General features: G+C 36.5%; 2 protein-coding genes across 5 annotated transcripts in view; both read left to right on the top strand.

The window, feature by feature from the left end:
* The window catches only part of LOC149425516 (myosin-IIIb-like), a 121,938-nt gene extending 114,847 nt beyond the window's left edge, over positions 1–7,091 (top strand). For all 4 annotated transcript variants that reach the window (XM_089650714.1, XM_089650717.1, XM_089650716.1 and 1 more), the window contains exons 19-21: positions 310–494; positions 3,632–3,778; positions 4,549–7,091. In XM_089650714.1, the coding sequence (XP_089506840.1) occupies positions 310–494; positions 3,632–3,778; positions 4,549–4,951 (735 nt within the window). In that variant the 3' untranslated portion in view covers positions 4,952–7,091. The remainder of the gene's footprint in view (positions 1–309; positions 495–3,631; positions 3,779–4,548) is intronic.
* A 1,161-nt stretch (positions 7,092–8,252) lies between these two features.
* The window catches only part of alpha-Catr (alpha-catenin related), a 344,431-nt gene continuing 337,561 nt past the window's right edge, over positions 8,253–15,122 (top strand). The window contains exon 1 of the mRNA XM_089650787.1: positions 8,253–8,485. Within this exon, the coding sequence (XP_089506913.1) occupies positions 8,399–8,485 (87 nt within the window). The 5' untranslated portion in view covers positions 8,253–8,398. The remainder of the gene's footprint in view (positions 8,486–15,122) is intronic.

Genomic DNA, 15,122 nt, shown 5'->3' with positions numbered 1-15,122 from the left:
TAAGAAAAATAGTGCAGCCGTCATTTGGCATTTTAGCTTGGCATTGCAAGGGTTAACCCATTATGGTATTGACGTTGCGAGTTGAATACAATATCATTGACCTACAAATTGCAGACAGGAGAAGCTGTGCAATCTTCATGATGCCAAGGCTTATAAAAAAAGTTTTTGTTAGTTTATGCACACATGTTAGTTTTTTTTATTTTTATTCTTTACTTTTCTGTTTGGTCATAGAACCCTCTTAAGGTTACCACTTCAATTCTTAATGTATTATATTTCTCCTATATTATTTCATGGTTCTTTCTGGTACAGATCCACAACTCTAATCAGGAAGCCCATAAGGTGATGCGGCGCAACAAGCCCGGCGTGGGCATGGAGGAATTGGAGTCTCTGCCCGAGAACTACGTGGCCCCCCCCGGCTTCTCCCTCATGTCCTCACTGGGCCGTGCCGAACACCCATTGGAGTATCTCCAGGCTGATGGCCAGCCAATGTCCAGGTACTTTTTATACCAGCTTCTGTGGTTGACATGGAATACAGAGTTTTTTCAGTTACATCAGTTTTAGAAATGCTATGCTTTGTGATTGAGAAAAGTGCGTGAAAGTGAAGTGAGCGTTTATCATTAATGAATGGTGCTCACGGAAATAACTTCTAGATGGGTAGGCAGAGAGGATGGACTACCGCACAATTCTGTCTTGGCATACTCATTAGCATTTATACTACGTCACATACATTCTGTAATTCTGACTCTTAACATGATCTGACGCAAGTATTTGATTCATTTGATCATGTCCTGCTTTCCTTGGACGTCCCTGACTTCTTTTACAATTCTCTTTCGTGTTAAATAATTCTCTTTGCACTCAGTTTATCCGCTCTACATGCATAAACCGTCTAGGCATCCCCTTTTCAGTCTTATTCACTACGCTTACATCAATCAGCCTTGCTAAATGTCTTCCTTTCCGGATCTCCACATTTTTAACATGTTTTTGCCACACATACTCCTCATCTAGGATCTATTTCCTGCAGCATGCGGTCTACTTAATTTTTATGCATTGTACATCTGTGTAATAAATGTGAGCATTGATTATATCAATGAATGGCGGTCACAAAATCTGGTCTATTTTACTCTATTTACTACGAATTTATAACAACTTTAGATTTTATTCACTAATTGTATGCGCAAAATAGTGTCACGACGAGCTCATTAGTAAGTACTGCATATTACAATTATCTCGCTACTTCTAATGAATATGGCAATAGTCCAAAATCATAACACAAATGGTCCAACTCCCGTGAAAGCAGAACCTATTGATGTGAACTGCAAATTTTATTAATTTAACTCCAATTAACTAAATTCTTAGTGTGTCCTGTTGTAACATCATTGCAGCACTGAATTTATAGAAATTAAAGTTACTTAACCCGATAATACAGAGCATACGCCCACTTCTTCTTTTCAGTCTTTGGTCCAACGATCAACAGTTGATGAATTTTTTACACCATCGTTGTTATCTCTTGCAACACGACCATCCGATTCCCATTTTCGAATTGATTTACACTTGTAAGTTTGTTTGCATTAAGTTAGTTTCCTGTCAACAAAGAGTTGCTAATAATTTACGAAATTTTGCCAGGGAAGACAAAGGACCCAAAGAAAGTGTTGGTATAGAACTTGGCTCGAGAGAAAAATAATCATCAGGCGCTTTCATTCCATTAACACAGAATTAAGTATGGGCAACCAATAGCAGTTCTTGAGTTTTATCCGAATCACAGCCAGATGACAGCAAACAACTTCGAATACGTCATGTTAGAAACATTGTGGTTAGAAAGGATTGAACCAATAATATACTTTCATTATCGTATTGCTTATTTGGGTTATTATTTATGTGTGTTATTTTTTTCGGGAGTTAATCACGTACCTATCTTAATCAGATTTTATTTCTTGTAATAAAAATATTAGTTTTTCAGCATCTCGCATCGGCGTTTTTAGGTACCGTTTCTTCAGATTAGCGTCTCATCTTACAAACTGATTCATTAGCTTTGAGAAGACCTTAAGCACAGGCATGATTAGACTTGTCAAAAACTCACGCTACTTACATATCATTAGGCAGCCGCTATATATTATAATATATTACATATCGTTAGGCAGCCGCTATATATTATAATATATTACATATCATTAGGCAGCCGCTACACCCGTAAGTAACTTATGTACCTAAGAGACTTATCACAAAATTACCAATATAAATTTCATTAAGTAAATTACAATTTCATTTATATTGGCAATTTCGTGATAAGTCACTTATGTACATAAGTCGAGTGTAGTGGCTGCCCAATGATATGTAATATATTTTAAAACATAATATAACAGATTTAAATGTGAGAGGGAAAACCATCCTGATACCTTAAGTATTTTGTGTAGAGGTTATTTTTTTTTGCTTAAAATATTATTATTTTAATGCTGCCGATTTGGTATTGAATCCAACGCTCTGGATAGTCCATCACCAGAATTTGACGAAGTGGAAGAGGATGGTGTTATTATGTCCACCTGGGATTTGCCTCTCTTGCAAAAAGAGAGCCTTTTGCAGCCGGAGAGGTAAATTTTTTCCAATATTAAAACCCTTCTACCACCCTCGAAATAGTGAAATCCTCTGTCCTTTAGTATTTGAAAAAAAAAAAAATTATGTATACAGTCTCGATAATCCGTATCCAGGCTAATCCGAACTTCGTTGTAATCTGAACTACCAAACTACCCCTCTCTCCTCATACCGAGGCCGTTAAAGCTATGTTGTTCTGTAGTTACGTGAAAGCAGTGGTTTTGCACCGTGTTCACATTACTCTGTGCTGCATGTGCTTCATGTGGTATTTTAGGTTATAAACATGGCTAGACAAGCCAGAAAAATAACATAAAACTTAAACCATATTGCAAAAGTGTGCCATATTGGATAGTTTATGACTTAGGACGGGTTGTACCACAGAATTTCAACAATTTATCGAATTTCAACGTTAATTTTCAAGTTCTGTGAAAGTCCTATTCAAGTTCTGTTATTATATTATCATTATGGGCTAGTTGATACACAGAACTGAAATAATAACAGAACTTGAAAATCAACTTTGAAATTTGATGAATGTTCAAATTCTGTGAAACAACCTGTCCTTAGATAGTAAACTAAAATAGATCATATTTAAATATTATAATTTGAGGTTTTACTCAATAAGTTATTCCGAAAAATAATAAAATAGATCAGTTTATGACAAGTTAAAAGTTTATTAAATATAATTTTTGTAAGCAAACAGCTATTTCATTTAATTTTTCTATCTAACATACTATAATGCGGGTGTTGTTTTTTATTAGTTTGGATTATCAAGCTCTATCAAATACAGTTTATAGAAGCCTCAGGTTGAGATGTTCAAACTTCATCATATTTGATGAAAGCATTACAGCTGACAAGGAACATTGATCAAAGCGGAAACGGGCCGAGAATAAAATATTCAAAATGATGCTGATCATCAATTTGATGTTTGAATTTGAAAAACCTCGACGTTAGTTACAATTATAGATTATATTATTAAGGTTCCTGTAATTAGTTAAGTTCATCTCTCCATTGTGTGTTGTTAACCCTATTAACCTCAACCAATTAGATTTGGTTCCCCGGACGACAGACCCTTGGGCGTGTCAGCGAGCCGCGTCCTAGCCGAGAGACAGCTGTCCTCAGCTTGGCACGCTGTGCTCCCGGTGGCCTCCCCACGGCGCGGGGGCTCCCCCAGGATGAGGGGCAGCCTTGTCAGGTAAGCCCTACACATCTTATTATATTATGCTTACTGATTTTCAATGTATATTACATATTAATGAAATATTGATAGAATTTTTTTAATGCTTTTTTAGCTTTTATTTTCACACTTTTCAACTTTTGATACAAAATATCTTTTAACTTTTCACTAGCTATCAGATAGGAAAATAGGTAAATCCATAATGTTTATTAAGTAGGTTTCAAATACCATCAAACTCATTTTTAACAATAATTGCTTTATTATTGTTTTTTTTTAATAATAAGCTAAGATTTATAAGACAAGGTTTTTTATGCATGCGACTAATTATTGCTTGGAATAATTTGTTAATAATTCCTTTATAATACTGTGCTGGATAGATCACTCAATACATATTTCACATTATTTTGAAAATGTACCTTGAAACTTTCATACAAAATAATATGAATTTAAAACGTTACAATCATTCCCTTCTGTCGTTGTTTCAAATTCTAACACATTTAGTCATTCATTAGTCTTCATCAATCAACTGACAAGCATAACAATACGACCGTTATGCTTGACTGCTGATAAATATAACCAAAAACTGAAATGGGCATTTTACAGAGTCCATTCAAATGTAAAAAATTCCAAACGGTGCTAATCTTCACTTTCATAGTCCCATCCTTAACTCTTTAATTGCGCGAGATTTCGATGCTAGGTGTCTCTGTTTGCGTCACTTTTTCATTTATACGTGTTCGCAAGACAACTGCTGTGTGTTCCGTGATAAAATATATATTTTTTTTTTCCAGTGACAAAATCAACGAGCTCTGCAACTCGGGGTGGAAAGCGGCTCCCGCATCGGCCCACGACCACTTTGATCCCGAGTCTGATCTCTGCCGCATCTTGCGCCACTCCCCGGAGATCCTGCACCTCCATAGCTCCTCCAACATCCCACGACCCTCGCTCACTTCCAAGGATCGCTCCATTCCCGAGGTGTGCCTCAACCTGGCCCGGGAGCAGTATCAAGAAGACGATGATATCAGCGGGCCATTTAACTTCCGGCAGATGCTGCGGCCGACGAGGGGCCCCACCGAGAGTTTGAGAAAAAGGAAAATACGTCCGCCGGCTAAACAGTCGGTTTGGAATTATAAAAAAGCTCCCGAAGCTTCGAAGGAACCTATAAAGGTGTCTTATAGTAAGCGATACACTTAAATACCAAACTGAACCTTTTGTGTATGATGTGAGATTTTCACAACGGAAAGTTGTATTGTGATCAGTTTTTGGGTTGTTATGCTGTTTTGCTCTTCCTCCGTCTTTCGCCAAAGTTTTGGACAGCGTTACAGTGTCCATCATCATATTTATGTATACAGAGGTAATATAGTGTGGCGAGCGTTAATCCTCTTGGGATTGTGGGGCCGAATCTTAGAACCTTTATATGCCTAAATTAAGTTAAATATATGTTTTTCCGATCTTGAAAGAAAAAGGTCTTTCAAGATCTCCGCACTTTTACAGGGCTCTAATAAACTTTGATTTCTTTTCTTTGCTAGGGATGCTGACAAAGATGTACAAGTTTTTACTACCTAAATAACATAATTGTATACATTATCTCAGATAACAAAATAAAACTAATAAAAAAATAGTTAGTGTTGTCAGCTGTCATGTTCATGATGCTCCATAAGAGATTATGGGTCTTCAGGGATATGCAAGTATCTGATACTGATGTTGTGTACTCAAGTTTACTTTTTGCACTTTTCATACAAGTTGAAATCGCAATAATAACGCGTCGCCACCAATCATTGTTGAATTCGAAACTTCAAAACTAGAATGATTTTATAACCTCACTCAAAACCAAACTGTTGCTATAGCTGACATTTGTATATCTGACGTGGTTAGCAACAACTTCGCTCGACTGGTAGCGGGAGACTGGCATCGCCAAGGTACTTCGGTTGTCGAGTACCGGATACTTGTGTATTCCGGTCGGTGGTTCGGTTGGCACGGCATCTGGCTCCCCATTGTGAGTTCAATTCTTTGGCTGGAAAGTTCCCCATCAGTAGGAGATTTCAAATTTTTGTCAGGTTATTCGTAAGCCGGGAATGTTTGTTTTCTTTAAAGAAAAAAAAAGAAGGGTCTTAGACCGGGTTTTTCAGCCACTCAAGGTCCAGAAAAACAAGATTCAGTCCTCATTGGACACTAGGGACAAGCAGTGAATACCTTTATGTAATATAAATGTAACACATTTTACAATTTCAATACCCGCTTAGCGCAAGAGCCTGGATAAATGTGGGCACTCCTAGATATGAATATTATGATGTTAATGCTTATCCTAGATGTTATTTGATTTACTATTCTATAAATATTTTGTGAGTTTAGGTTGGACACTAGGGACAAGCAGTGAATACCTTTATGTAATATAAATGTAACACATTTTACAATTTCAATACCCGCTTAGCGCAAGAGCCTGGATAAATGTGGGCACTCCTAGATATGAATATTATGATGTTAATGCTTATCCTAGATGTTATTTGATTTACTATTCTATAAATATTTTGTGAGTTTAGGTGTAGACCAGTGTATTATATTAGTCACTTTATAGAAAATCTGTGATTATCTTATAAATATTACTCTTTCCTGTTTATTATAATTTTTTAATAATACAATTATTGTAATTAACTGCCTAAAAATTATGTGGAAATTAGTAAATATTATGAAAATATTTTGTATTATGAATGTGAAAAAGTTTGATGCGTGGTTTAATATTCAGTTATTAAATTTATTCTTCTTAGATTATAATTTATGTTATTTTACCAACCAAAGATATTGTGATGTGAGTTAATGTAATTACTTTTTGTAGTTTAACATATGTATGTATTTAGTTTGTAGTTCGGCTTTCAACAGTATTTTCATAAACGCAAATTAATATTCAGATGTGGAAGTTTGCAAATAAAAATTATTTTAGTAGATGTTTTTTCATTCTTCAGTAGATAATGATACTGGACTGACTCATAGATGGATTTTGAATCCCATAGCGGGCACTGACTAACTCTCGGTTTATCACGAATTTATGATTAGTGAAAAAGTTTGTGCTACAAATGCTTTTTTTCATATTTGCCTTTGATTATTTAAGTTATCTGTAAACAGATTAATGAAAAATTCAGTGTGCAATGGTTAGTAAAATCATATAATTAACTAAAATATCTTATAGTTTTATGAAATATCTTGTAAGAAGATGACTAATAAATAGAATTCCTTTTATATAAATAATAATTAAGTTATGTATCGCTAAAATAAAATTGTAGATGATTGAAATGTATTATTGATATGTATTTGTAGACATTATAATATACTGTCGTGTGATAATGTGCCAATGACTTAAATAATAAACTCTTTCAATGAAAACTTTTAGAAATTTATTTATTATATTGTAAAAACACCCCAATTTCTGCACCGTTATTTTAATATTGTGTATTTATATAGTCACCCCCAAAGATATTAGAAGAACGAGATGTGCTATGAGCAGTTCATACTGTGTGGAATTGTTTTGCCAAGTGTAGCCGATTTTGTTCACCAATACTACTGCACACCTTCGCTTACGCTAAGGTATCCGCACTAATACATAGAACAGATTTCTGTGCGTACACGTTCCGATACCGTTCAAAGTACCCTAATTAGGTAGTACTCCGCCTACGGTCCGGCGGCCAACATAGCATATCTCGTTCTTCTAATATCTTTGGTCACCCCTCATGGCATTCAAATCAGACCCTGATGTCTTCTTCAGAGTCTATGTCTTCTTACTGTGTGGAGGGTCTACTTATGGAAAGGAATTAGTGGATTTGGGGACTTGAAGAGACCCATGTTGTAAGAGGGAGGAACACAATAATGAGCAGTCAAGCGACCTGTCCTCATGCGCCACAAATATTGGGCATGCATTCAACGTGACTACCGGCGGCGCAGTGATTCATGATGCAAAATTTCCAGAGCAACTTCCATTGAAATACCAGTATAACAAATGACAATCCGAATGTTTCTTCAATATCTGAAAAATTTGATAATTTTTTTCTTCATACGACAAATATATAATTTCGGATGTGAGTATGTTATGTAACATTAAAAAATACTTCCTTTTCAGTATAAAATAAAATTAATTTATGTTGCCGTTTTTTCGTGATGTAAGCAGTTATGGTAAGCAGTTCATAAAAAAAAATTAATTAAAATTACTATAATATTTTTTTACTAAATAATAAATTAATTACCAGATTAAAATGTAAAAAAATCGATTTCAAAAATATACACCTGTTAAGAAAAAAATGGAAAACTCTTTTTCTCTTCTTTGCCATAGATATTATGGAGAATTTCATGATAATGCTGGAAAAGCGCATTGAAAACGCGTCTTTACGTGTGTGATGAAAATCAACACAACATTAGAAGAGAAGGATATAAACACCGACTTTCCAGTCGTAAATAAAATGCACCTTTAATAAATAACTTGTGAATTAGCCCGCCCTTTTACCGCCGAATAATAAATATAATACCAGGAGCGCATGTGGCGGAGTAGTAATTATTATTTATGAATAGAGCAAAGGTAGACGGCGGAAGGTGAGGGCGGGGGTTGGGAGTGTCGGAGGGCGGGGGCGGCAGTGTGTGGGCGGGGCGGCCAACGGAATGGCGGCCGAAGATCTGCCAGATTACAATTTACCCGAAATAAAAACCAGATCTATCGAGCAAACGCTTCTGCCGCTTATCAAACAGGTAACTACAGTGCACATTGAATCCTGCATGCTGCTCCCGAGTCTCAAACCATCGCCAAGTCTCGTCACTTGTGTATTTACGTCAAAGCTGTCGGAATCGGAAATGTTGTCACTCTTTCAAAACCGTATTCCGATCAAAAAACCAAATTAACATCAATATTGAACGTTACAAACAACGCATTATTGCTTTGTTCAATGAAACGACGGCGAATTCAAAAAATGAGCGTCGGTTTATGTAATATTTTCCCGTTTTTCACTCATTTGTGACGAAGCGACGAACATAACCAAGAAAATCTTGTTATTACTGGTAGCTTCGTTGTATAAATAGGTCGCTAAAGCTTTGCGTGTTTGTTTTGCTACGGCTCGGAGCATTGTTCGTGGCTCTTGAGTTCGCTGACAGACAAATGTGTCGTGTTAACGCCGTCTGGCGATACAAGAAGGGAAAAGTTATAAACCAAAAATTTTAACATTCCCGCCATTTTTTGTCGCGGACAGTTCCGAACCGCAAACTGTTGCACATTTTCCACGGCGACTGCGTGAAATGCTGCAGAAATAAATTATCGATGTCCCGCGGTTACAATTATTTTCTTTTATCGTTGAAAAGTGAAATCTTCACTTAAATTATTAGCAACTTGGTATCAAAAGCCACCAAGGCAACAATTTTATTTTTATTTTATAGTTAAATTACGCGAAATAGAGATATTTTTTATATGTGAGCTTTTTTATACATAAAATGAAAACTGTGTTAAATGTGAATAGGTATCCTATGATAAACGTAAAATTATTATTAGTAATGTTTATCACTTTTCCCAGGGAAAATTCGATAGAAAATTAGGCAATAAACTATTTTATATAACTAATTTCTACCGCACAGAAAATCGATTGTTATCAATACAAAACAACTAAAATAACTCATTTCATGACATAAACTTTAACTAATTGTTAAATTTTAACGTTTTAGACTTATTTTTAAGCCAAAATTGTCAACAAATCAAGGAAAACACACTGAAACGCCTTGTATCCGTCACGCACGCCATTTTCCACCGTTCGACTTACGAAACATGCAAAACAAAAGACTTTAAAATAAAAGAAAAAGCGCACAATTCACAGCTGCGTTTTTATGTGTAGAAATTTAAAAACAGAACTGATTATGGCAAAATGCTTGCACTATTTAGTTTGCCTTTTCCGCTGGTAGAGACACGAGGCGCGCTGTAGTACGACTGGCGAAGTTCCCGCGGTATCCCGGAGCAGGGGATCTCAAGACGGGCCCGCGGCCCAACCAAGAACGATTAATTAATGACAACTACTAACGCGTATAATATAATAATATTATATTATACCTATGGCGTGCTCTCTCTTATCCTTTGCCGTGACTGGCTAGAATAAGCGTGTGATAAACTGGAGACTGTAATGTAAACTGGCCGACCTGACGACGGGTAACGGGTAGTGTCGACAGCTCGCCGGGAAAGGTGATTAGCGATTATTAATGGTTGCGATGAAATAATATGTCAAGCTTAAAGTGTCAATGAAAAACACACAAGTCCGTGGCTACCGGTACTCGCGCGTTTCACATTTTCAGTACCTAACCAAGTAAATCAGATTTTTTTCAGTCACTTTGATATAAACCATTCATAGAATTAATTTAATCTTTCGCTTTGCCTGAACGGTCCCTAAAATAATTATGTGATTTTTAAATAAAGAAGTTATTTTAATTGAGATTAAACGCTACTTGCGTTTTAATCTACACGTTCATAGATGGCGGTAAATTAATTATTAAAATACGCTTTTTGCAAGTTATGCTTTAAAATATTCGAACGAATTAATTGTTTGCGTCCGTACAAACCCAATATGAATACGAATCAGTTGTTTTGTCCGTATAAAAACTCAATTATTTCAAGAAAGGCATACAAATACAATATTGTATCGGTGATTCAATCCGATATAAATAATAAAACTTCATTTTAATGCATAACTTGCAAAAATGTTTATTTCTAAAATAATTCAATTAGCGCCATATGTGAAAGAGTAGGTTATGAACGTCTCTTCAGTGGTAACAAGGAATTTTATGCTACGTATACATACGCGAGCCGAACTGCAGAACTGAACCTCAACTTATGGGAAAGGAACGAAGCAATCGTTTCGTTCCTTTCCCGTAATTCGAAGCTCGGTTTGCATTTCGGTTGCCGAATGTATATGTACCATTGCACTATATAATATAATATATAAATTAAAAACCATAACAGTATAAAATTTGATAATAGGGAATTCTCTTCACACCAAAAAATCACTTATTACCTATTAATTATTCACATGTAGAAACACTTCAGACACAAGAATACATAGTTTTTTTAATTTTCAAAAATCATTTATTAAAGTTATAATGACTTTAAAAACAGGCGCGAACGAAATATTTCAATGCAGCTAAAAACGCCCGTTGATTGATCAAGCGTTCAAGGGCGAACGATGACGTCACTGTTGACCGGCCCGAGTAGATCCTGCAAACCGATGGCGGCGGCAGCGGCAAAGGTGTGACGTAGCGGTCAAAATGGCGCATGACCGTTTTCAGAGCCGAAATAGCACGCAATTTTTAAAACAACTACAAAAAATTGAAAATGCATTTAAAAAAAAAGAAAAAAAAGAGGCACATAATAAAATAATTATCTTCATTGAAATAAATTATTTACAAAATGCACGAGAATTCCCTATTCTTCGTTTTCAGGCCATAGATTTTTTTCCACATTATCCTATGAAGATCTAATAATTTGATATTTTAACCCCGGAATGTGGGTTATCCAAATCGGAAAATTTTGATTTTGAGATGAATATCCCTCTATTTAAGCTTTTGTCACATTTAAACTAACCGTTTAACCTCCCGTTTCTCTGTTCCCTGTCCCGTGTCTCCGAGGAAAACTTCGGGGCGCTAAAATACTGTTTTCTGAAATGTGACATCGAATTATCAGCAAAATATTTATATAGGTCAATTTTTTTCCATGGGTGGGAACTAATTCAAGCTGCAGTCAGATTGGGCAAATATGACGAAAATATCCAAGTGGGAAGAAATAAGAAAAGTGATAGATAAGTAACTAATTAAAAAGGAAATTATTGTTTCTAATAAAGATGTTTTTTTTATATTAACTCCACACAGGAGGCCCTGAAGAAAATAATTTCCCTCAGGGCCTATGTCATCTTTGGGGGTGCTGTGTGGAGGGTCTTTTTGTGGAGAGGAAGGAGTGAACATGGGTCTTGAAGAGTCCCATGTTGTAGGAGGGAGGAAACACAGAGGCCGGCAGTTCGTTCCACAGCCGAGCTGTTGAACTTAAGAACGAATCGTAGAAGCGACCCGTTCTCATGTGACAAGTGTCAACTGTGTACAAATGTTGGGCGCGCGTTTGGCGTGTATCCCGACTACGCACCGGTGCCGAAGGGATCAATGACGCTAGTTCCTCAGAGCATCTTCCATTGTAATACCGATAGAACAAGGACAGCGTACCTACCTGACGCCTGTGCTCTAAAGATTGCAGTCCGTTTGTTAAGATTGGGGAATCTATCAAACGGACCGCCCGTTTTTGCACAGAGTCAAGGGTTTTTTTCAGGTATTTAGGGGCTCCGGACCAGAGATGGCTGCCAAATTCGACAGTAGGGCGCACTTGCGATTTGTACAGGGTCAGCAGTTGTGTATTATAAAGTATCTGCGGGCCCTGTACAGTACGCCCATCTTCTGAGAGGCCAACTTTACTCTGGCTTCGATGGAGCCCCCGTACCTGAGCTGGTCACTTATAGATTCGATGAATATTCCCTAATGTTACCCTTTTCAATGTTACCTTTTTTTCAAATATTACCTTTTCGTACAAAATGACAGTTAACTTCGTACGTTTCCTCGGGAAATCGGTGGGTGGAATTATTCCAATACGATGATATCGATCATCTTGTTTATTTAATCTTTTTATAAGCCCATGGGGCTTTTAAACTGGGTACATTGAAAAGTTTGCTATTTTGTACATGAGGGTTATAAACAATGGTTGCAAAAAATAATTTCTTGGAGTACAGTGGTTTATAATTAGATAAAATTTAAAAATATATTATTAAAAACTGAAATTTTCAGAAATAATATCTTGACATACAAAAATATGTTTTATGTATGTTTTAAAAATCGAGTTCTTTACATTAACAATGACGATATCATTGGTATATTCAATTGTAATTCTCCTAAAGCACAAACTGTGGATTGCCGAAAATAACTGCATGTTTCAGAAATAAAGCTATGATATAATATAGGTAATTACAAAGGTGAATGCGTACATATTTAAAAATAACGTCGTACAAATTGTTCCTCACACAAAAAAACATTTTTTAAAACACTTGAACAAAGAAAAACCACAAAACTCGACACTTACAAGTTTATTTGTATAACTTTTTGGGGGGAAATTTAAATATTATGTTAAAAACACACTTAGTAATACACCTTTCTTTATTGAATTTTTATTGACAGCCAACCAGGTTTCGCTCATCTCAAGCTTCGTCAGGGCTGTTATCTCTATCTCTAAATAGTAAAACAAAGTCACTATCCGCGTCTGTTTGTTTATGCGCTTAGTTCTTCTAAACTGCGCAACGGATTTCGATAGGGTTTTTACTATCATTTAGAGAATTTCTTCCGAAAGGTTAATATATAATACATGCATATAGAAAGTAGAGAAAATGACTTGTGTGTTTTTAATGACAGAAATTAACTGGTCAAATGTTCACAGAAAATCTGTGCAAAATTAAAACAATTGCAAAGTTGGCCTGACATTAGAATGTATGAAGGTTCGGTTAGGGGTTGCGGGTTGAGCCGCCCTTACCATCCCGGGCGGCAGTATCGATCAGGGGCGGGCGGCGGGCGGCGAGGGCGGGCTGCAGGGCGGGGGCGCGGAGAGGTGCACCCCCCAGCCACCAGCCAGCAGCGAGCAGGCAGCCTGGCCGACCACTCCGGGTAGCAAGTGTCCCGCGAGCCAAGCGGCCGTACGGTCGCTCCGCCGCGAACCCGACAACCCCAACCAACCGATCAACCTGACACTTGACACACGACCGCCCGAACATAATCACTAGGACAATAATCAAACCAATTAGATAGCTACAAATTATGTGTATTTCAATTGATCTTCCAGCGTGCTCGGGAGCGAAGTTTTCGCAGCTTTACTCACGCGGTGCGCCTCGTGTTTACCGCCAGTGTTTTTGTTTAGTGAGTTTAGATTCGGGTCGCAGGTGAAGCCGCAACCGTTAGAAATAATATTAGTAACGCTGGTAGCAGTGGCGTGAGTTGTGATATAGTTAATACAGTGTGGCATGAGATAGCCGGGAATATGGGCGACGTAGCGGACTACTGGAGGTCTAGCCAGGTGAGCTGTCATTCTGTCTTCTCTCCGCAGTCACCACTGTCACCAGTGTCCACTGTCACCTCTGTACCTCTGTCCCCTCTGTCATTGTACAATGTACACGTACACTCCTTATTTCCGTAAATGGAAATGTTTTCTTCTGACGTTTACGTGGGAGTTTTACTGATTGATTTTACGGATATTTATATATAAGACAATTACTACACATTAAAAATATTATTTATTTATGTGAGGATAAAACACTTATTTAATCAAAATAATTTACGTGTTTTTAAACCAATGGTTTCTTGGTCAGCAACCTTTGGTTCATTGAAGAAAATATTTATTTAATAGATACGTTATAGTATAAAGAAAGAATTGTGACACACTTGTCGAATTCCGTTGCACGCTTAATACGCAAAAAAATATAAATAGCATTTCGTTTCGACTTTATTACTAAAAAAAATAACTATTTATTTCGTGGGAGATGATAAAAGATGGATTAAAGTTAATTTTTTCTCAATCAAAGTTAAGTTTGAAGGATAGGAAATAGGAATAAATTATAAAAATAAACCAAACTAAGACCCTAAAAACATTTTGTGAATGGTTGACTCCATTAGTATTTAAGTTGAAATCAAGTGTTGTTTAAAGAACCTTTGCATGTAGCGGAATTCGACAAGTTTACCAAAATGGTAATGGCCAGCTAAATATATGTGTTCATATTATTGTATTCTAATACAAGACAAAACGAGTCAAAAAGTGCATTATATTTGAACCTAAAATAATCGCAAACGATTCCAATTTTAAAATTAACTTCAATGGTAATTTTATTTGTGAATTTTCGAAAGATTTTTCAAATTGTCAATTGAAAGCAGTTTATTTTTATTTTTTACTAGTTGACCCCGCAATGCTTCGCTATTGCTAATGTCTTTCTTGAGCGTCTCCGAATTCTACCACCATTCACTACTGTATACCACAATGTTACTGTTAAAAAACTACATTACATCGGCTGTAATTCGACTCCGTATCTCGTTACGGTGCAGAAATATTGATACTTTTAGTCGACTTCTTCTTCCATTCAAACTGCCCTCTAAACACTCTCGGCACTAATAAGAACAAACTTTGAAATTTTCAGCGATATCGGTCGACTACTTTTCGAGTTTTGCGAGCACAAACATACGATGACTGAATTTTTATATATTGCTAGCTGACGTATACCCGGCGTTTGCTGGGGGTTATCCCTAGGAGAAAGACATATACCCTGGCGGACTTTTCTGTAGGTCTTTT

This window comes from Hesperophylax consimilis, chromosome 3 (genome assembly GCF_061612785.1).
Source record: "Hesperophylax consimilis isolate HC1 chromosome 3, BYU_Hcon_1.0, whole genome shotgun sequence".
NCBI lineage: Eukaryota > Metazoa > Arthropoda > Insecta > Trichoptera > Limnephilidae > Hesperophylax > Hesperophylax consimilis.
Note: the sequence above shows the minus strand (reverse complement) of the source record. Positions and strands in the feature narration are given on the sequence as shown.